Consider the following 23,311-nt stretch of genomic DNA (forward strand, 5'->3'; position numbering starts at 1 on the left):
TACCACAGAGCATTAGACATTTTATAAAGTTGAGTTAAATTAGTATTAGAAAAACTATTACTCTTATGTTTTTATCACATATTGAGCTGGATCTGTCTTCCTCTGAAGTCACCAGGAATATTAACATCAATTTAATTAACTTGAAGCAAGATTTAGCCCAGAAAGAGTTATTTTACCATGAATAAAGGAGCAAATGAAGTCTGAATCTCAGCTTTTCCAGCAAGGCATTGAACTCAGATCTACAGAGATATTTAGATACCAAACTCCCACTGGACAAGAAATAGACAGGTAAATATATTTAAGAACCCGGAACTTACTAGCTCTGATCCATATTGAACACAAAATGTATTCACCATTTCCCAAGACAGGTGAATAATAAGTATAGCAATGTGGGAAACAGCAATATAAAATCAGTATTATAAGAAAGGGTAGCTCAACCTCTGCAATGATTCATTCCAACATTCATTCCCAACCATGGGAACTCAAGGCTACTAACAGCTACATGCAGCTCGGTGGGTGGTGGTCAGTTTTGGACTTTGTAGGCTGTTTCTAACAATCACCTCCTCCAAAGCAACAGAGACAGGCTGGCTGGAATCACTCTGCAGGACAGATCCAGCCAAGGTGCACCAGCTAAAACACCTTGTTTAAACCACACGTGACATTCTGATCTGAGATATACCGAAGTTAATCAGAGGCACAGAGATGCTAATAGGATCAGAATCTAGCTTAGTATCAGTGTAAAGACTGTGGTCACTCACTGAAGTATCTCAGATTAGTAACAGATTACTCTGCATTGCTTTCTCGGGTCTCAAAGGAAAACTGCAGTATTGCCAGGACAGTTTTCAATTACCAGCCTTTATTTTGAATGTGCACTATATAGATCTGTGCAGGCCAAGGTGACACAGAATTTTTTTTTTTTTCCTGAAAAATACACTAAGTGAACAAGGGGAACTTGTTTTTTTTTCCCTCTATTTTTATTCTGTTTTCAAAAAATAAGGCTGTGCTAAATGAAAGTTCATTGTATCTTTCTTTCACCTTGTGCAAATCTGGAATTTGCTTTGATTCCAACTATGACTTGTTTAACTTCTGTAATCATGGCATAACTTATTTTTTTTCCCCTTTGTGTATTTTGCAAGTCTTTCATTATTTACATAGTTTTTTAAAAATACACTCTGAAATGTAATCTTATCTGAAATTAGTTTCATCATATATGGTGTTTATGGAGGTACTAGATGATTCTTTTCTCACAGAAGTTTCTTGCACGCATTATTCCCGCCCAACAGAAAAACCCACAGAATGAACCATGGGAGGAAATTTTCCTTGCAATCTTCAAACATCCCAAATGGAGCCTGAAGTTCAAACTCAATTGCTACAGAATAGGCCTTGTGGTGTGTCCAAACTCTGCAGATTTCAAGGAACACTGAGCCTTAGAGGCTTTTTTAAAAGGCCACAGCAAACTCATCAAAGGTTTTGTGTCTCTCCATGAGTCTGGTTTCTCAGTGGGCCTCAACGCGCTGAAGTTGTATTACAAACATTCCATGTAGTCAGAGATCTCTGAACCTCCTTTCCTTTAAATGAACTGTGTAACTCTTTATCTGCTAAGCACATTTATTGATTGCCTTCAGACTTTCTAGAAAAAATCTACCACAGGATGCAAAGATATTATGTGATAGGAAACAGAAGGTAAATTATCCTGGTGAACTAAAGGTGCTAGAGTTTGGAGAAAGAAATATCACCAACAAAGCAGTAATCATCTGTGAATGTATCATGCCTTCCTATGTCACCACCTCACTACCATGCCAGTGGAACTTTGTGGATGTTGTAATTTTTATATCTGCGTATCTTAGAGAATTATCTAGAAATAAATTTAAGTACATCAGATGAAGTCCTATTTCCTAATGCTTTCAGAGATAGATTAAAACCTTACTGTGGCTCTGCTACAAGTATTTTTCAAGACCTCAGTGTTTGTGAGACATCCTTAATTCCAAAATTGAGGATGATTCTGTTACTGGAAAATCTCATCGATTCAGCCTTGTATCACCCTCTGATAATGTCACAAACACTGCTGAAGAGAAGATGCATGCTATGAGAGATGATGAAATGAAAAAAACCTAGCAAAGAAAGTGCAATCTTCCACACGAGTAGTCCATGCTCTCAAGATGTCTGCAAAGCTGGCAGAACACACATCATCCTTAGTGAAACATCTGAGCATTTCAGTCATACTGAGGCAGAAGTTTCTGCATCAAAACACATTTTAGGTTGCTAGAATCCAGCTGCAACATAGTTTTGTTATGATATTTAAAGCACCATTCAGAATGTAGATGAGATGGCTGTGCTAAAGAATAGCTTTATCAGTTTCAGTAAAATACATCCAGAAGACAGCAAAGCAGCAAAAGCAGCATTTTTTTAAAGCAAAACAAAAATATCTTATACAGACTCTGCAAATTTGTAGAGCTGCTGGGATTGTATTTTAATGCAATCTATTCATTATAACTACTATGGGCAAAAAGCTACTGCTAATATATTACACAATAATTCTGCTATCACTTTGAGAAGTATGGAATAGTCAGAGCTCCTAGTGAAACAGGTATGACAGTGCAGCATCTTAAGCATGGCCTGGGCATCTGTGTCAGCAATGGGTAAGGTAAAATTTTAAAAAAATGGTTTCACTGCAAGCACAGACAGGGACCAAAAATTTATGAGTCTTGCATAAAAAGGGATCTTCTAACATGTGTATTTAACTTTTTAATTTTTACCTATTCCAGTCATCACTGCTGACTTGTCCTTGATGAATATAAAAAAAGTCTTGATTTTGAATGTAATCTTCATGAAATAATCTACAAAAATGAAGTGGCTGTGAATGAAAATATGATATGATTACTTTACATAAATTTGGGAGGTCTTTATTGGTACTCACCATCCACAGTAAATACACCTGGAAAAATTATACTAAAAAACTCTTACAGCAGAGGTCCAACTGCCATCAACAAGATGTTTGTTTTTCCTTGGTATATGAAAATATATAAAGTATAAATCAGCCAAAGATGCAGAATGTGTATAATTAAGTCTTACATCTTTGACCATAGTGATTATATTGATAATTTGTAAACCTCTGCCCAGGTCTAATTTATTCACATAATTTATTTTTTATGTAAACAGCAAGAGACACAAGTTACATCAAAGCAGAAAGGAAATGCTGGCAAAACAAAAACTACAGAAAGATGCTGAGGATGGGATTCAGTTACCTGTATATAAGTTTCTAATGGCATCTTGAACAGTCTAGGGACTATCTAGGGATCATCTCTTTCCCACTTGCTGCCACTCCAGAATGGTACTACTTCTCTGTAAGTCCTATGCCATACATGCCAGACCAGTGTGGCTGTCTCAGATATCCTAAGGCATTGAAAATAGTAATGGTTGCTTATATTTAAGTGACAAATCCCACCCTGACAATTTATGTTCAGTGATACGCAATCTCTGTCCAAGCTAACCCCAGAAAAAGATGCAGAGGAGGGGAGAATGGGGACACCCAGGGTAGTCCATCTGAACGAGCTCTGGTCCTGAAACAATACAGCCAAACCAAACTGGTGCATCCTCACACGGCCCCGCTGTGCTACTTAAGTTTATTGGTTGGGTTTTGTCAACTCAAGGATCTTTGCACGATGTTACGTTATGTATTGCAGAAACTGCAGAGTTTAGGGAAACAGGAAAATTTTTGTCTTCCTCTTTGCATTTTGGCTATGAGGGAACAGTCCTCAGATACAGGTGGCTGAGAAGACCAAGGAAGAAATACATACATATTTGTAGCTAGGAAATCTGTCCCAGTAAAATGAACACTAATCAGCTGTCTTTGCTTCTAGACTGTTTTGCTTTTTTTAAAATCTCACCTTCCTTCATTCTCTTGTAACTACTAACAGAACAGAGCATGATTTCGCTTTTCTACTTTCCTTTCATAGCCACTTAGGATCTTGTATCTTTGAAATATGCTGTCCATCAGAGATTGCAATCTGCTTTGTACAGTTCTCAGGTATGTTTAAATCTTCTTTTAGCCTTCAAAGGCTGGCTGAAAGAAGTGCCATTATTTCAGGCTGTAGCTTAACAGTGTATGATCTCTCTCCAGCCTTTGCCAAAGACCTTCATTCGCTGAAGGTCAAGGTATTAGAGTGTTATTTTTAAATATACTCCCGGCAGTGAAGAGTTAAAAATAGACTTCTACAAAAACGTACAGTAATTGGTTAAACCTTGTTAGCCATCACATGAAGATGATAAGTCCTGCCAGGAAAAGACATAGTAAAAGCAGCTTTGACATGGATTTATACTTAGAAGACCAGCTGCAGGCTTACTGGGAAGAGGTTCACAATATAGGCTCTTGGATTATTAGCAGAAAAACAAGCTTGATTCTGGAAAGGAAGGGAAGAAGATAAAAGAAAAAAAATTTCCTCATTGTGATCTCCAAGTGAATTCCATGGATTCTCTACTTTGGAACAACCACCAGTAGACAGAGAGCTTGAAAAGATGGAGCTAGGAAAGGCAAAGCTGCCGAGAACTGGCCTCAATGCTTTATATCAGGCCATCCACCCCATGCATGGAATAGCCTGGACAGACGGGAAGCAAGTGATACTGACTGGTTTACACTATCATAATGGAGAGCTAAAGTTTGGAGACTCAAGCGTGGTTCGTCAATTTGAACATGTTTATGGTCTTTATTGGGGCCCATGTTGCTCTACAGACACCCCAGCTTTGCTCGCTGTTCAGCATAAAAAGCATGTTAGTATTTGGCAGCTGGGCTACAGCACTGCAGAGAAGAACAAACCCTTGATTTCTCAGACGTGTGAAGTTGGTGAGCCGTTTCCACTGCTTTCTCAGGGTTGTGTCTGGCATCCAAAGAAGGAGGTCTTGGCTGTGCTTACAAAAAGAGATGCTTCAGTCTTGCATGCTGTTCGTACTGACAATACCAGAGTTAAGGCACATATCAAAAGCAGTGGGCTTATTCACTGTGCTTGCTGGACTAAGGATGGTAATCGTTTAGTAATTGCTATAGGGAGTGCCCTGCATTCCTACATATGGGATGATGCTCAGAAAACTCTAAAGACCTGCTCCTTTTGCCCAGTTTTTGATGTAGGAGGTTATATCTGTGCTGTAGAAGCCACACTGGATTTCCAAATTGCTGTAGCTACCGAGCTTCCTTTAGATAATATCTATGGTTTGAAAGCAGGCATTGCATTTGATATTCTATCTGGCACAGAAACTGGTTCTTTAGTCTCACAGTCTTCTCTGGTGTTTGGTGATGAGGAATACTCCATGGACCTGCGAAGAAGGTCCACAGATTCAGGTAGATCAGGTGCTGATTCAGATGCTTCTTCTTCATCAGGTCCTGTGGATTTAACCCGTATCCTTGCAAACCACCGTCGATCTGATCCCGGTCCTCTTATTACTCTGAAACGCAAAAACTCTGCAGCAACAGATGGTCAAGATTCTTCTCATCTGATCTTGGTGACTTTTGAGAGGAAGGTAACCACCACCAGAAAAGTCACTATCCCTGGTATTCTGGTTCCTGATATAATGGCTTTTGACCTTAGAGCTCAGATTGTGGCAGTAGCCTCTAATACTTCTAATATTGTTTTGGTGTATTCAGTAACCTCTTCCTGCATGCCTCGTATTCAACAAATCCAGCTGGAAAAAAATGAAAGACCAAAGGGCCTCTGCTTTTTGACTGATAAACTTCTATTGATTCTGATCGGCAAGCAAAAGTTCCCTGAGCCTAGTCTTATTCCATCTTCAAGCTCAGACAGGTATGTAATGCGTCTGATGATCAAAGAATTGATGCTTGAAGAAGGTTCTTCAGCATTGTCTGAGACTAAGCAGAATATGTTTTATAACTTTGAATCCTCTGTTAATATACCTGGAAAAAGAAATCTCTTTGAAAACCTTGCTACAGAAGACCAACCTCAAAACAGGGGTCTGTTAATACCAAGAAGCACAGTTATTCAATCTCCTAGTGGCAGAAGAAGACTCACTGAAGAAGTAAAGATCCCTAGTTATGATCAGAGCTCTTCATCAAGTGTGAGTGACCTGGATGAAAAAAGGCTCCCAGGCGACCTCTCAGTGGCCTTGGAAACATCGGATGCTGAACCTACCAGTTGTTCAGTGTCTCTTCCTGGTTTTGGAACACCTACCAGGCTTTCCAGCAGACCATCTTCCCCTAAAGTGCAGTTCAATGTGATGCAAGAAACATCAAGTTCTCAAAAGAACAATTTGTCAAGTGAAGAAGGAATGAGTCACATATCTAGAAATTTAGAGAGAATTTGTGGCAGCTTCAATGAGCTACAACTAAGTCTTTCTGAAATAACAGACTTTGCTAAGAATGGGAGGAGGATATCCTTAGCCTATCCATGTTCACAGGAACCGCCTGTCATTCATGTCACTTACCAGGTAACTTTTTTGTCATCTTAAAGATACTGTGATAGGACACTGAATTTTAAACAATCTCGTATTTATTTAGCTTTAAATCAATAGGATGCAGTTTAATTCTTACCAACCCATGAGAAATGTAACCTGAGTTTGGCATCAAGCTTCATCTATAATGGTATTATAATTTGTCACTGAAACAATAACTCAGGATGATGTGGATAACTTGGAGGATACTTCACATGGGAGATTTGTGTCTGTTCATTCTTCTTTGATTATGCACAACTATCTTGGCTACTATCTGATTTTGTGTGCATCTATCAAAATGAGAGAACAGAGCCAAACAAAGTTGTCAAATGTACAAAAGGTTTATATGTTAGTTTAGTGTAGAGATGAGCCTATGAGTAGGGTGGTACAGTAACCGACCAGAAACATAATAAATTAAAACCTGAGCTCAAATCCAAAGTTTAAAGATAACTAGACTCTCATGAAGACTAAAACAAAGTATTGAATGGAATTTATGGAAAATTCAGATGGGCATGACAAAAAGTTGGCTTATTTCTAATTTAATTTCTCACCACTAATCTTCACAGAGCTGGACATACTCAATTTGTAAAACATATTACCACTTCAAATTTTCTGGAAAAAAAAATCTTTTAATATGTAATTATCATTTTATTAAATAAACAGATGAATGTCGAATCATCACATTCCTATTCCACCTTGTTTTGGCAAAGTTCCTACTGGCTTCAATAAGAATTTCAACTAAGGAATGTAGGTTGGGTAATTATTTCTGGCTATTATTCTTAGTATTATTCACAGTAATACTAACATTATACTGATAATATTTTTGGTCATGCTGATGCTAGTGGTATTGTTGCTAAAACTGGGGTCCCATTCAGGATGTAGATGCCAGTTAGAAACTCATTCTTATCTACTGCAACATAAGCAGCATTATGTCAGAGCAATACATTACATTGTGATGATGCTGAAGCATGTACTTCTCAAACAAATCTGACTTCCTTTTACTTTAAAGGAATCCATACAGACATCTAAGTACCCCTCCTTAAACACACATTAAGGGAATGGTGACTCAATTCAATCATATTCATTACTTTTTAGCAATTGTTTACCTGGCATTTAAGCAGATTCTAGTATGTTAGGTACTCTGGATAAAAGAAAAGCTTTCAACCTGAATTAGTCAATAATTTAACTCGAATACATTATACAAATTCTGGTGAAAAAAAGCAACATGTCTATTTTAAATAATTTAGTATTTTATTTGCCAAGAAGCAAGCCCTTCTGTTCTCCAGCATGTTCAAATTATTTCTGATCTCTTAACATAAATCATCTTATTTATTTAGCAAGCAGCCCTATCTCTTGGATTGGATTGGATTAACCTTTGCAAAGAGAAGTTTTGTTTGTGACACGTAACATTAATCTAAGATCTGAAGTCATTGTGCATGTTTGGTTGCACAAGCAGTAAGAATTAATTATCCTGATTTTTCTTTGGAAGCAAAAAAAAAAATATTAGTGCTTCTAAAATATTGCCAGACTAACCACATTTAGAAAGGAAGACTCTTATTTATCTGAATAGGTTAGTTTCACATTGAGCCAGCAGAAAGCACTGGTAGTACTACATTTTAATGACTCAGAGAAAGTACCACTTAATGTCTTTCCGACACACATAGCTTTTCTGTGTAAGTCTCAACTAATGCCTTGCGTAGCTCAGCCCCTCTTCTGAAATCTAACAGGATCACAGCATGATGCCAAAGAAGAATGAAAAATAGACTGATGGCAAAAAGGCCTCCAGACAGACAAGGAAATATTTGCTTCATAGGCAGCTAATAATTTTCTCAGAAAATAGTTGTTTTGATTAGTTTGGATTCAGACATCTGAACCTTGTTCCTCCTTCAGGAGTTGATTAGCGCTCTGTGAGCTCAGAGACCAGCTGGGCTGTGGGTTCCAGCCAGGCTCTGTGTTCACAGTGCAAAAAGTCAGGAAATAGCTTTATTGCCTTATGATATAAATATCAGCCTGTGGAAAACATTCTAAGCTTTAGGAACACTGCAGTCCAGTCAATAATATGGCCATTATCTTTCAGCTTTTTTGTGCCAAGAGCATGTCTTCTTAAGTCTTTGTATAATCCTCAACACAGCAGAGCCTCAAACTTGATTGAGAAATCTATTGTACTATAAAATATAATAATCAGTACCACATAACCATATTTATGCATTAAAAACATAAAAGAAAAGTTCAAAACATGATAGATAAAAATGTAGCAATAATTAATGGGCAATTGTTGTGCACAAGCATTATTGACATATTTATGTATATTTTCAGTTCTGCTTAGAAAACCATAATGTAAAGCAGAATGTGTATTACTTAATAATTCATAATGTCTGCTCGCAAAATAGCCTTCAAAACCTTTGTTTATTCTGTTAGTGCTAGCCTACCTATAACTCCTCTGAAGTCACATCCATGCAGTACTACCAGAATTTATATTCTTTGTAGCCCATAGCCACAAAAGAAAAACATGATCACTCACACTTTGGAAATGTCACTGCACTATCACTTGTGTAATAGCATTCAGCCACCAGAGGTGACTTGATCATTCAACCCTGAAAAGCAAATATTATTGCTCTTTCATCACATACAGACTTGTGATTCAGGATAATGTGGGAGGGCAGACAGACGAACGCAATAAGACGATATTATTTAAAAAGAAAAAAAAAAAAAAAAGAAGAGATGATCTGTCACAGATTTGTTTCTGTTTCATTTTGCAAAAAGATACTTTTATCATCCTTTTCCCCCAGAAAAGAAACAGCTGCAGAATATTTAAACTAGCCTCATTCAAAAGCTAATTACAGTGGAAATAAAGCCAATCTGGATTTGAAATTAATGGCATTTAGGCAAATCTTTCCAGGAGGAATAAAATTCATCTTAACCTGAAGAATATCTTAAAACTCCTACATTTTGCTTGCAAGCAGTATTATATCAGAAGTGTGTATCACTGAGAGCATATATTGCATAATTAAACAGGAAATAAATATCTTTTCAGCAATTAGTCATGATGATTTCCTTTTCTTAGCACTCACCAATAATTGTATACAAGTCAATTTGTACTTTTATAGCATCTTCATACAATTTACTATGGGAAACTTTATTGCCAAGGTCAGCTATAAAATAAACAATTTTTTTACACAGAGCTGAAAGACGAATAGAAAGGGTCCAAACACATGGCAATAAAGTTCTTCTGATAGAAATACATGAAGTAGAGATAAAGAAGGGGGGGTATAAGGGTGGCACAGTAAAATGAGCAAAGACCAGGCTGCAATGATCAGCTGTAATAAGACCATGAACCTTTCTGAAATCCAAAGGGCAATTTTGACTCAGGTTGAGCAATAGAAAGAAAGTCATGAAAATGATGGAAGAGGAAGGTGATATGACTGCTCCCTGGAGTAAGAAACTAGTCAGCCATCCTGAAGTTTAGAAGGAAGAGATTTAGGATGACCATAAAAGAAAGACCTGAAGTAGTCAAGAGAAGGTGTGATTAATGCATGGATAACATTTTGAGCAAAGGTTGAGGAATTTGTTAGGAACAAATTCTGACAATAATGTTCTGAAACCGATCAATAGCAGACAAGCAGGGCTTATAGAGGAAACACAAAACCTTTTATTAGAGATTATTTTTTGTTGGATACATAGATGCAAAAGAAAAGGAATATGTTATGTCAAAAATGAATCCATGTTTTCATACCGTGCAAAGGAGGTAAAGATCTGAGTTTAAAAAAAACCCAAAACCAAACATGCTCAAATCATAAAGATCATGGAAGCACAAGCACGAGGAAAAAGGCTGTAACTTAGATGCTGATATACCTGCAACAGTAGTTGCATTACTATTAACAGGGAGCCAAAAGTAGACAAATCCTAGCATCCTATCATCTGAAATGTTGATATGCACTATAAATGCAAACTGCACTGGGATTTAATCACCCCTGAGCACCTCAGATCTCTTCCAGCGTAAACATTTTACAGGCTTATGCTTCTCTGATGGGTTAATTAAGGTTGCAACTGGAATGCCCCACATAAGGGCAAGGAAAGATATTAAGATCTCCACCAAAATAAAATCAGGATCCCCCAAAAATCAAACAGGAATCACTGCAACAGCAGAATTAATGACAGGAAAGGGGAGCAGTGCAGGCTGCCAAACCTGATTAATACTACCTGGGGCAACGCAGCACAAGGCTTAATGAGACACAGTACTTTGAATGTCAAAAATCATAGTTCTTATCCCTCTTCAGTGCTCTTGCTTTACCATGTAACTCTTTTTTTTTTTTTTGTCTTCTGGGCTAGAACCCCCACATTTATAATTCACTAGCTTTTTTCTCATCCCACACAATTAATGTGGGAGCAACGCAAAAGCAAGCTGACAAATGGGTACTAAGGTATCAAAACTGAAATCACCACTGAAGCGCAACACAAAGAGCTGAAATCAAGAGTTTAAGAAAATGAAAAGAGAGTTCTAGGCAACTACAGCACTATTCATCTTACAATGCAGAGATATGACTGACTAATGTGATACCTTTCCTTTGTAAAGGAACAGATTATTAACACCAAGGATATGAGGAATATTTAAAATACATGTAATTCAGTACAGTACTTGAAATCATGCCACAGGGGAAATTATTTGTTCAACAGCAGAGAATAGGGATTAATAGAAGAAATATAAGATGTTTAAGGAATTAGCTGGAAGGAAGATAGTAAATCGTTATAGTAATATAAAAGAAAATAGGAGAAATTTGCTAGTGGATTTTCTCATAATTGATCTTCAGGCTAATCTAACAGTTTCATTAATGATCTGATGAGATATGCTAATAAAATCTGTGTATGGCATAAAGTCAGTAGTATTTTCAATAGAGGACCAGGATATCAGGCCTATAACTTGATGACCTAAGCATCTAAAATAAAAAAAAAAAAGTATTGAACTAATATAAAATGCATAGTGATATATTTCAGGATTAATAGAAGGAATTTCTGCTGTAAACTGGGTATTCATTAGCTGGAAACAACCAAGGATGACAAAAGCTTGCACATGCTATGTGACTACAAGATGATTATAAATCAAAAATGTGATATGTTAATGAAAAGAACAAAGGCAGTCTGTGAGCTCATCAGTGAGGTTCATCCCGTATGTAATGCAATACTGGGCAACACAAAAGCAAAAACGGGGCCTGGAAGAATGAGAACCACCCACTGTATGAGAAGACCAAGTTCAAGACTATATAAGTAACCTGAAGGTGCACAAGTCCTTGGGACCTGATGAGATGCACCTGGGGGCACTGAGGGAACTGGCAGGTGAAGTGGCTAAGCCACCATTCATCATATTTGAGAAGTTGTGGCAGACCGGCGAAGTTCCCACTGACTGGAAAAGGGGAAGCATAACCCTGATCTTTAAAAAGGGAGAAAAAGAAGACCCAGGGAACTACAGGCCAGCCAGTCTCACCTCTGTGCCCAGCAAGATCATGGAGTGGATCCTTCTAGAAATGCCAGGACACATGGAAAATAAGGAGGTGATTGGTAACAGCCAACATGACTTCACTAAGGGCATAACGTGCCTGACCAATCTGGCGGCCATCTACAATGGGGTTACAGCATTGGTGGATAAGGGTAAAGCAACTGATGCGATTTACCTGGACTTGTGAAAAGCATTTGGGACTGTCCTGCACAACATGCTTGTCTCTAAATTAGAGAGACATGGATTTCATGGATGGACCACTCAGTGGATAAGGAATTGGCTGGATGGTCACACTCAAAGAGTTGGGGTCAACAGCTTGATGTCCAAGTGGAGAGCAGTGACAAGTGATGTTCCTCAGGGGTTGGTATTGGGACCGGAGCTGTTTAACAACTTTGTTGGTGACACGGACAGTGGGGCTGAGTGCACCCTCAGCAAGTCTGACAATTACACCAATCTGTGTGGTGCGGTTGACATGCTGGGGGGAAGGGATGTCATCCAGAGGGACCATGACAGGCTCGAGAGCTGGGCCTGTAGAAACCTCATGAAGTTCAGCAAAGCCAAATGCAAGGCCCTGCATATGGGTCAGGGAAATCCCAAGCACAAATACAGGCTGAGTGATGAGTGGATTGAGACCGGCCCTGAGGAGAAGGGCTTGGGAGTAGTAGTGGATGGAAAACTCACTGTGAGCCAGAAATGTGTGCTCACAGTCCAGAAAGCCAACCGTGTCCTGGGCTACATTAAGAGGAGTGTGGCCAGTAGGTCAAGGGAGGTGATTCTCCCCTTCTACTCTGCTCTTGTGAGACCCCACCTTGACTACTGCATTCAGCTCTGGATAAGAAAGGCATGGACCTGCTCGGGCAAGTCTAGAGGAGACCATGAAGATGCTCAGGGGGCTGGAGCACCTCACCTGTGAGGACAGGCTGAGGGAGTTGGGGTTGTTCAGCCTAGAGAAGAGAAGGCTCCAGGGAGACTTAATAGTGGCCTACCAGTACTTAAAGAGGGCTACAGGCAAGCTGTGAAGGGACTTTTTACAAGGGCATGTAGTGATAGGACAAAGAGCAATGGCTTTCTTTCAGAAAGAGGGTAAATTTAGACTAGATGTAAGGAAGAAGTTCTTCACTTCTGTGAGGTTGCTTGAGGCCCTGGCACAGGTTGCCCAGAGAAGCTGTGGCTGCCCCCTCCCTGGCAGTGTTCAAGGCCAGCTTGGATGGGGCTTTGGGCAACCTGGTCTAGTGCAAGGTGTCCCTGCCCATGGCAGGGGGGTTGGAACTAGATGATCTTTAAGGTCCCTTCCAACCCGAAACATTCTATGAACAGGGCCATGAGGCCTCAACTGGGTAACATTTTACATTTCTAGACATCCATGTGCAAGAAAGACATATTCAAACTGCAATCAATCATTAATCCAGTGTTAGTTAAAACAATTCTGATTGATAGTATATTCTTATTTACCCCACTGTTTTATCAGTCATTAAATTCATGTTCATGAAGATGATCTTAACATCCAGGCAAGTGTAGGCAGCGCATTAGAAGATACAAGATAAATAGTGAAAAAAGTCAAGAGGCAGAACTAGCTGACCGCTCAGTGGGGTTCAAAAACGTGATAGAAGACATGCTTGTTTATTGTGCAAACTTACAGCATATATAATAACTAATATATATATAATGGTATATATACATAACTAATGCAGGAACCCCACTGCCTTAGTAAATTATTTTCTTCTTGTATATATTTGCATTCCAAAACATGAGTTTTGAAAGACAGTTTGGCAACGCTGTGATGGGCTGGCTACTGCCCAGAAGACCCTTTATAGGCTATAAAATCTGATCAAGGGGCAGGCTGACGGAGGAAGGGAAACAATTCTTGAATTGATGGTTTCTTTCTGTTGGATTTTTGTTGAGGGAGAGTTGGATTTGACATAAAAATTGCATTTAAACATTTAAACTTCATTTGACATTTAAACTGCAATAGAGGAGGTTTAGACTGTCCATTAGGAAAAAAAAAATCACAGAAAGAGTGGTCAGACAGTGGAATGGGCTGCTCAGGGAGGTGGTGGAGTCACCATCCCTGGGTGTGTTTAAGGGTCGTTTAGATGAGATGTTGGGGGATGTGGTGTAGCGGAGAAATTTGCAGAGTAGGGCTGATGGTTGGACTCGATGATCTCAAGGGTCTTTTCCAACCTGAATGATTCTGTGGAAAAAAAGAAAAGAAAAAAAAAGAAAAGAAAACATACTACAGGAAGTTGGTTAAAGAAACTTAAATCTGAAACAATCTGAAAATATCTTCTCACATATATGGAAATATATTTGTTTCTTCTGTGATTAATATGTTCTTGGTCTACCAGTATAATTTAGGATAAAGCAACTAACATTAAGGAATTTTAATCTGAGATGTGCAAGTCCTCTGGCTTCTATTGGAGATAAATAGCAACATAGTAAAACCAGATATATATTTTGAAAAAAGGTGGATTAAATTTAGATTTGGCTAGAAAATTTACTTTAGGTTAAGGCATGAAAATGGGAAGTGCTAAGGTGAGATTTTAGCTGTATTTCTAACTCTGTCATAGATTACTTCCATGACCTTGAGTAAATCTCTTAATCTTCCTATGTAATAGTTTGATCATCTATAAAAATGGAATACTAAGAGTTACGTGTCTCTCAAGAAGGCATGGATTTAAATCAGTTAATCTATGATATGATGTGTGTGAACATATTCCTCAAACAGAAGGCATGTTATCGTCACTTAAACAAATAAAGGCTAAATAATTAGAAGATTAAAACAGAGGAGGATTCTTGACCTGACAGAATTTGCTAGCAGACAAAAATAAATGTAAAGATGATTAAGTTTATAATTACGAACAGAAGTATATGACAAAGACAGAGAGAAGAGCCAATATGAATGCTCACAAGTAACGAAAGACAAACAACTCTGAAACTTAAGCTTTGAGATCTGTACTTGAAAAACTGGTTAGGATAAAAACTAGATACTGTGTAGTTTTGTATTTACAAAAATGTCTTCCACTTCCAATGGCTGTTCTAGTAATAACTTGCAAGGCTAAGTAGGAAACATACTAGAATGAAGTCATCTTTAGTATACATTTCCATTCAACTGATTTCAAGTCAACAGAGACAGAGCTAGATTGTTTTCTGATTATTCTTGAGTTGAAGCATATCTACATGAAAAGAATGAATCCCTTGGATTAAGGCAATGTGCCTGTCTCATTTACAGTCCACCTTTTTCTGTAATTCATCAACTGAAGTATAAGTTTGAATAAACTCTGCTACTTCAGCCTGAATTCAGGAAAATTAAATAGTCATGAGATGTGCTAATCCACAATATGCAGCAATGAAAAGCTTTGCACAGATACCTGTACAGGCAAATAGCATCTTTGCAATGCAAATGCAAAGCACAGGCTCACTGCTGAACATTCAGCCCATTGAGTTTTAAGTGTATTTAGGTTCAATAGAATCTAGTACTATATAATCTGAAGAGACCTAAAAATGAAAGGAAGTTCTGTTATATAGTTATAGCAGTAATAAAAAGTTACTATAAGTTTATGATGAAGAAAATGATACTTCTTCGATGCATTCCTTAGGTTTTTCCCCATTAATCACACAGCAACGAATTTCTGGATGTTTTTAATAGAGAAAGATACAAGAAGACCTTTGAAAGTTGGAAAGTTTACACTTTTAATGGAAAGATATTTTTACAGTTCTTTCATCTTCAGTCAATCATAATATATAAATAAAAATCAGCCATAGACTATCTGCATGGCCAATTTATGATAGAGTGGGGAAAAAATATTTTGCAACAGTTGGTAGACATTCTGATTTACAGAATCCAATGTGGTTGCATGACAGCACACATACTATGTACAGAAAAATGAAAGGGATTGATTTAGAAAGGTTGTTACACAGCAGAAAAAGCACATGTTCTCTGAGAGAGCAACTGAGTCAAAAGACAGCACAATTAGAAATGAAGACAAGCATTACAAGAGACATTTATTTAGTCAAAGATTAGATTACTATGCACAGAAATAGAAGATGCAGTTGTGAATTCATTCAACTGTAAGATTCATATTGTCAGGAAAGATTCAAGGCAGGGTAGGACTAGAATAAGAGTTAGGGTAGATGTCATCTTTTCAACCCATTCTAAAATGTTAACTTGGATCCCTTCTGAATGCACAAAACAGAAAGGTCTAGGAAATGGGATAAATAGCCATAAAGGATGCCAAAGAGAAAAAAAACCCCAAACATAACACATGGGAACTACACAGATGGAAAGTACGGAGAGGAAAGAACAAAATGAAATCCACAGGATAAAGTATAACAAGATGATTTAGAAGAAAATGTCCAATTCACATATATTTGATAATGGCATTGAGTCCCTGGAAAATTCTTGAAGCTAAAATTACTTTCAAATTATAGCAGATAGGAAAGTGTAAATGCAAATATATACCCACTCCATAACCATATTAGTTCAACTATTTTGTGATCCTTGCTCTTTGTAGTAATCAGAATGATAGAACACAAAGGTGTTGATTCTCAAGGCCAGCTAAACTTCATGAAACACAAATATGCCACCTCTGTATTCAAGTGTGTTCTTTCAGTGAATGTCAGAGCAAATTCCAGGGCTGTAAATCCATACATTCCCTCTCAAAGAAAGTCACAGGATTCCCAAGCTACCTTGTTATGACAGCTTTTCAGAGAAACTGTCGCTCTATGCCAGAACTGAGGTTATTTTACTGGGGTGGAATAGCTGACCAAAGACTATCAAAATCATCCATGCATACAACTTAAACTGAGCAGAGGACTCATTTGCTCTGGTAGCATCTTGGACAACTCTATTCCAGCCATGATATATTCCCTTCCACCGAACTGACTCTTCAGACAGAAATGCCCAAAGGATGTGTATATGCGTGACCTAATACATGATATATACAGGGCTGGTGCAGTTTTTTGCTGCATAAGCACACAAAGCAAAAAGCAAAGGGTTACATTCCTCTTCACATGGGACTATGAGATTGTGCTTAGAATTGCAGTGCATGATGGTCATCTATAAATTGTAGCAAAGATGGACAAACAAAAAGCAAAATGACTGAAGAACTGAAAGAAGTAAGAGCAGACAAACGCTTAAAAGAACCCAGGCACAATGTCTAACAAGATCTTTTCTTTTACATGCATGCCTTTGAAGAAAAGTTTTTCAAATGGAGCAGTTACTGAAGAAACAAAAGACATTCTCCTCTGTAATGGCAAGATCCATTTGAACTTAGTACAGCAGCTGTTTCATCTGGCTGTTATTGAAATGAAACATGGTATGTTTATTTTACTTCTGGTATCTGGTTTCACCTGTTTTTTAGCATAAAAGAAGCATTTGTGGTAGACTAATTAATTACCCCACACTGTAGTAAGCTGAGATAGCTAACTTTTTTTGGTATTTTTTTTTTCTTTGTCTGAAATATGGAAGTGTCTCCTGAAATCACTTAAATGCTAAGTAACTGCAGAGCTACCTATTAAGAGAGTAATATGTTACATGCCTCTACAGAGGAAGACTGAGAAAATAATCAGTACAGTGTGTTGCCTGGAAATAGATATGCTTCCTTGAGACCTTTTGGCATTTTGCTTTGCCCACCTTTACAAGCATATCCCAGACCTGATAATAGAGAGTACATTGGAGAAAAATTCATTCTCAGAATATTATACATACATGCATCTTGTAGAATTTGGAATTATTTTAAAGATAAACAATGAAGCTCAATGTTCTAATTTGCCAATCTCACATTTCTACCACCCACTACTGATTAACTGGTAAGGATAGAAGCAGCTAGTGAAATCCTAGCCCCAAACTGAATTACCTCATCCCTATCTGTTCATGTATGCTGCCTTCTCAGCAACATACATACTGTTATTTTTTAGCCATGTCTCTATAATGCTTCTGATGGCTTTTCTCATCACAGTCGAAGTATATTATGATCTTACAGTACAGAGTAGTTGGCTATAATTATGATCTCCTTGCACGGTTTCCACACTGAGAGATTCATAAATTACTCTCTGTCTTACCCCTTGTTTTAGCCCCTGACAAGCTGAGACATACTGGCTTAATCGGTATACTCTGTTTTATGAGAAATGAATTCTACTATTGGTGAAATCAAAAAGAAAAGGAAAGTAATACTATAAGTTATAGTTGTCTAAATAATGACAGTTACATGCCAGATTGCTATATAACAGGCTTGTTGATGAAAAATAAACCAGGCCTGGATGTTACTCGTGCTGGCACCAAGGACTGTGGGAAAAAGAGATGTAAAATATGCACCATTCTGCCATTCATATTCAGTTTATCTCCTTGTTGATGAGACCACAAGAATGAAGGGGCAACAAATACAATACAGATCAGGGGAGCTGCCTTTATAATGGCCTTTATTGGCCCATTTCTGTTTTGCCCTGGCTTACAGCAGTTCCTGAGAATTGTTCCAGAAGGTAAGGATATACAGGTTTCATATTTTTGTCAGCAATCTCTCTTGACTGTACAGTGCAGGCATATATGAAAAAACTCTACTTGTTGAGGCCTGAGCTATTTCCCAGCAGGCTTCTGCAATAACACAAGGCTTCGTAGGGCAACAAGGCTAACATTTTTGGCCTGTAAGTCCCAGCTCTTGATTTTGGAAACAAATGCCCACAAGGAAAAAAAAAGGTTTAGAATTCAGTATAAAAATAATAAATAATAGGCCTGAGAAAACCTAATTTCAGCTCTACAGAACAGTTGAATATTTAATATTTAATTAGCAGAATACCACTTAATTTCATGCATTAGACTTCAGAGATATCAAAAAGACCATGTCTCAGAATCATCCTAATGTATCCCTCTTTCTGTTCAATGTGGTGCTCAGATTTTCTGAAATTGAGTCTGTTTGTTGACAGCAAAAAGAACAACTGAAACAAGAATCTTTCTAAAACTCACCAAAATCCTGCAGAATTATCAGGTTTGGGGCAGAAATAGTTACATAGCTCTTTATTCAGTTCTGACCACTACAGGTTTATATTCATAAATCTTTCCTTTGCCACAAGGCATGAATATTAAATGGAATGTTTAAAAATATCACTCCCATCCTTTAATACTATATAATTAAAGGGGATGTAATGAAGAGCATGCTTATATTACAATGACAGCCTAGTATATTTTACTTTGAATAAACACTTAAACTTGAATATATTGGGGGAAGAAAATTCACAACTGTAGGCCAAATTCATACCCACAGCAAGGCTATTAAGATCATCAGAGTTATATGGGCAAGGAACTTGGCCTCATTGTTTGCACTTTAATCCCAGGACTGTAATACCATTACCTGTACTAAATATAGCCTGTCATATAGTGCCCTGGTATTAGCACACAGAAGTCTCTCTTTTCAGCAAGTCATCATCATAATAATAGTGCATTGCAAAAGGGTACCACATTCTGCATGTTTTTCCACCATTAAAATATTTCGTGGGACATGCTCCAAAGCAAGTGTTAGCAACGACACAGAGAATTTCAAACATTTCAATGGATAACAATAAAAAGTCCCAAGAATTTGACAGAAGAGTGTGCTTTATCAATTTGACCAACAGTGTAACTATCAATTTGGACAGCAGAATTTCCACTTTCAAGTCCATTGCTTACAGAACCTGAAGACTGTCCAGAATTGGAAAGCAGGTGTTAAGAGTAGAAGATTAAAGATTCATGGTTTGTAATTGCAATCTTCTTATGATGTAACAGCTGACACGACAGCATGCAATAGTGTAGAGCCTGGAAAAGTGCTTTGTTAATAGTATAAGGAGGGGAGATTTGCCTTGTCCAGGAACATGCTTTGTTATGACTGACAAAAATTAAACATGGTTCTGCTAGATTTTCTACACTTCCTTTTTTCACATTCCTTTTCAAAACACAGTTTTATCTCCCACAATGAAAAATTTCAACAACAGAACATATCAGGGCTTTCTTTACCTCATATCCCAGGTAATGCCCGTACTCAGTAATGACAGGATCATATGCTCTAAGAGAAGCATGTAATACAAGGACTCCCACAATGCCCTTCAGTTGCCATGGATTTTTTTCTTTTTCGTACAATGTCAAACTGAAAAGAAGGCAAATAGAGAATTCACTATTTTCTATAAGAAGTGCAATATCCAGTCCAAAAGGAAAAAGATGAATCACTAGAAAAAAAAATATATGGTATAGATAGCTTCATTTTCAAGCTGACTTTCAAAGGAAAGTAAAAAACAAAGAGAGAGGTAGGTTTATTTTCTGCTTCTATGCAACACAGAAAGTGAACCTCAATGATTTCGATGTCTTTGGTTTTTAACCTTGCTTTTCTTTTTCAGAAAAAAAAGGATTAAAAAAGTCATTCAGATTTTGTTCATTCTCTTTTTGAAAAGATTTGATAAATAATTAAAGGACAAGAAATTTTATTATATCAGCTTTTGTAAATCATCTTCAAGGTGTAACTTCTATTTGCTATATGAATTTGAAAACACACTGAACAATCTTGGCTTGACAGTAAAGGAGATGGAAACCCCTACTTCCTTCTAGAACAAATACAGCACAATCAGTTTCTTTGCCAGCTTTTTCAGTTATGATCTCTCCATCATTTGGGTAGAGCGGATGAGCAAAAAGGATAAGCAGAAGTCACTAGAACAGAAGTCAGCATGGGAAGGCTGGCTGAGTTTTCAGAAAATGGAGATACCTATAGTTTATTGGAACGAGGAAAGATGCACCTTGGCTTTCAAGTTAATTTAAATAGGGGCCAAAATACCTCAAATTTAGCCCCTCTTTGCATTTTCACAAAGGTGTGTTTAGCATGGATTGTCAGATCTTAATGTAATCAGTGTAATAAGGCTTTAGTATACAAAAAGAAGCCTGCATACTGGCTGACTTTTTATTTACAGAACCAGAGCAGTCAGTACACTCATTTTCTTTTTTTTGCTTAATTTTTGTAGGCTCTTCTTGGATTGTGCTCACTGCAGACAAGGACGGCTTTGTGCCATTAATATTCAAAGCAACACAAGAGATAATCATAAGGGATGGAACTGACAGTTCAGAAGTCCATGGAGGTCACTCCTACAAGAAAAGCATTCAGTGCGACCACCAAGCAGAGTGATGTAATTTCTGAACAAAGAACACTAATGACCTTCTTTTCTAATAAAACACAGAGACATTCTTCAGTGTCAGAAACTGAGTGACTAGAAAGCTGTCTTCATTACTTTCAATGTATTTTAACTGTTAAGTCTGTGGCATTGTTACACTATAGCTAAATCCTAGGGTTGGCTGGTCTCTCATGATTTTTCCTGAAGGATCAAACCTAGGGTGAAGTTTACCACAGCTGCTGCTATTAATGGCTGCCTGTGGACTGGAGCAGAGAGACTAACCTCTACTTTAACTGTGGTCAGGATGTTCTTGGAGAAACAATATTATGCTAAAAATCACGCAGTAACAACAAGTCTAGCTAATACAGGTGTAGAGTCCACCCAAAAGCTCAAGAAAATACAACTAAATTAATGAAAACTGGGAAGGGGAAAAACCCCACCTGCTTCAGGCTCTCTTTGTTGTTCCAGTTGGATCCCATGGAAACCTACGTTTTCAGAAATGCTTAATTTTTATATAAAAATGTTCAGTTACTAAAAAGGCTGCATCACAGGCTCTTGGCAGTGTCTTACACAGCACATAGATTTATACATGCACACAGAAGAGAAACAAAAAACCTTGCAAGGTAAATTAAGGATCAAAGACATTGAATGTAAATTTCATTTGGCTAAATGCTAGTGTCTACACTGAACTTGTCATCTAGATTACTGTATGATCAGTCAAAAAAAGCAAAGCACTTCTACAGCAGATTACTCATGCCCTAACAGATTTCTAAAACTGATCATAGTGAACCATCCCTATTAAGTAAGTAAATAAATGCCTATTCCTTTCCACAGACTGCAAAAGCAAGCTTGGGTGACCTGTTTAAATATAAACATTTACGTTTAGTCAGATGCACCTCACCCTCAGAGTCAAGAGGCAATACAGATACATCTGAGAAGCAGGCAGACAGATTCATGAAAATTAAACTACCACGACTACATGACAGAAATAGGCATAAGGGAAGAACTGAATGAAGTCCCTAACTTTTCTTCCTCTAAATGCGAAGAGATGGGCAAAGTGTAATGAGCAGCCACGTGTGTGAGGCTGAGCATTTTGTACTGCTGGACAGGCCCCAGCAGAACCCGTGGAAAGGCATGCCTGATTCACCCTGTACGTTCAGGGAAACATAAAAGGGTGAGACTTATTTAAGCTACTATTAAGATTTATTTTTCATACTGTGCATTTTAAGTCTTGTTAATTTTCCTAGAGAGTCTTTTTTCCCTGCCTGGGAACCATGGCAAGCCTGTTTATGGGGCACAGATACGCTAAAATGCAGTTAGAGTACTTCACCCCATACCAAGGCTGGATAAAGAAGGCAGATCTATGGTCTGAAGGCACCTAATGGGTTTGGAGGTTTGGCATTAGCACCATTCCAGTGATGCAGCCAGAAATCTCATGAGGAATAGTTTCAGTTCCTGAAATTAGGAAACAGTTTCAATTCACTAAAATAAATAATGTTCTTCTCATGCAAGTATTCTCCCGGAGACAAAGGAATCATCATTCTAAATCACCTACAAACACAGGTATGCAATGCAGCCAAGTATCTTTGTACTACCTTGTTTGCAATGATCTTTTTAAGCAGCCTTGAGGAGCATTCCTGTTTGTAAAACAAAACAAAATAAATCCGACCTTTGAACTATTAAACACATCTATTACTTTACAGTTATTTGGTTAATTTGATTGTCTGCTACTTTACATTAAAATTGTGTTCAGAAAGGTATTTGTATTATTATTTATTTAAAAATTTGGTTTAAGTCATGCTTTCCTTCACTGAAATCAGCACAAATCATTGAAATCAAATAAGTAACACAGAGGTTCACAGACTTAGTATGGTGAGGGAAGACATTATCAGATTTCTAAGAGACATAGCACATTTTGAAGCAGCAGATGTTTCTAATCCTGCAAATACACACGAACAACATCCTTGTGACTCACAAAAGTATCTGGTATTTACAATACTTCTGTTATGGCCAAGTAAAATAAAACTCAATTATATCTATCTAGAATGATAGGATATATTTAAGAGGACTACTTAGGTTCAACTAAAGGAAGAACTAAAAGGAAATTTTTCTCACAAATATCTTCTACAGGTTGTAGTCCCATAGTTTGATTCACTTGAAATGAGGCTAATGAACCACAAAAAATGTTACATGGAACAGTCCTGCACTCTAAACATATGAACTTGATGAAAAATGGGTTGATAATACACCAAGACGCTTTTGTTT

General features: G+C 37.6%; 1 protein-coding gene across 2 annotated transcripts; it reads left to right on the top strand.

The window, feature by feature from the left end:
* The first annotated feature begins 4,333 nt into the window (after positions 1-4,333).
* On the top strand, positions 4,334-21,772 carry LOC113477641 (WD repeat and coiled-coil-containing protein-like). 2 transcript variants are annotated; one of them, XM_026844079.1, is made up of 3 exons: positions 4,334-6,432; positions 17,121-17,241; positions 20,900-21,772. In XM_026844079.1, exons 1-3 carry the CDS (start codon positions 4,516-4,518, stop codon positions 21,058-21,060), a joined length of 2,199 nt encoding a protein of 732 aa, XP_026699880.1. In that variant the 5' UTR covers positions 4,334-4,515; the 3' UTR covers positions 21,061-21,772. The 2 variants fall into 2 exon arrangements, with proteins under 2 accessions (XP_026699880.1, XP_026699881.1); XM_026844080.1 differs by lacking the exon at positions 17,121-17,241 and having other exon boundaries at positions 20,900-21,071.
* Positions 21,773-23,311: the final 1,539 nt, after the last annotated feature.

Source organism: Athene cunicularia (genome assembly GCF_003259725.1).
Source record: "Athene cunicularia isolate RWA chromosome 3 unlocalized genomic scaffold, athCun1 chr3_part1, whole genome shotgun sequence".
Taxonomy (NCBI): Eukaryota; Metazoa; Chordata; class Aves; order Strigiformes; family Strigidae; genus Athene; species Athene cunicularia.

Coding starts and splice junctions, on each gene's coding strand:
- LOC113477641 (XM_026844079.1), top strand. CDS start 4,516: ATGGAGCTAGGAAAGGCAAAGCTGCCGAGAACTGGCCTCAATGCTTTA. Junction 6,433..17,120: donor TCATTCATGTCACTTACCAG/GTAACTTTTTTG, acceptor ATGCCTTTGAAG/AAAAGTTTTTCAAATGGAGC. Junction 17,242..20,899: donor TGTTATTGAAATGAAACATG/GTATGTTTATTT, acceptor TAATTTTTGTAG/GCTCTTCTTGGATTGTGCTC.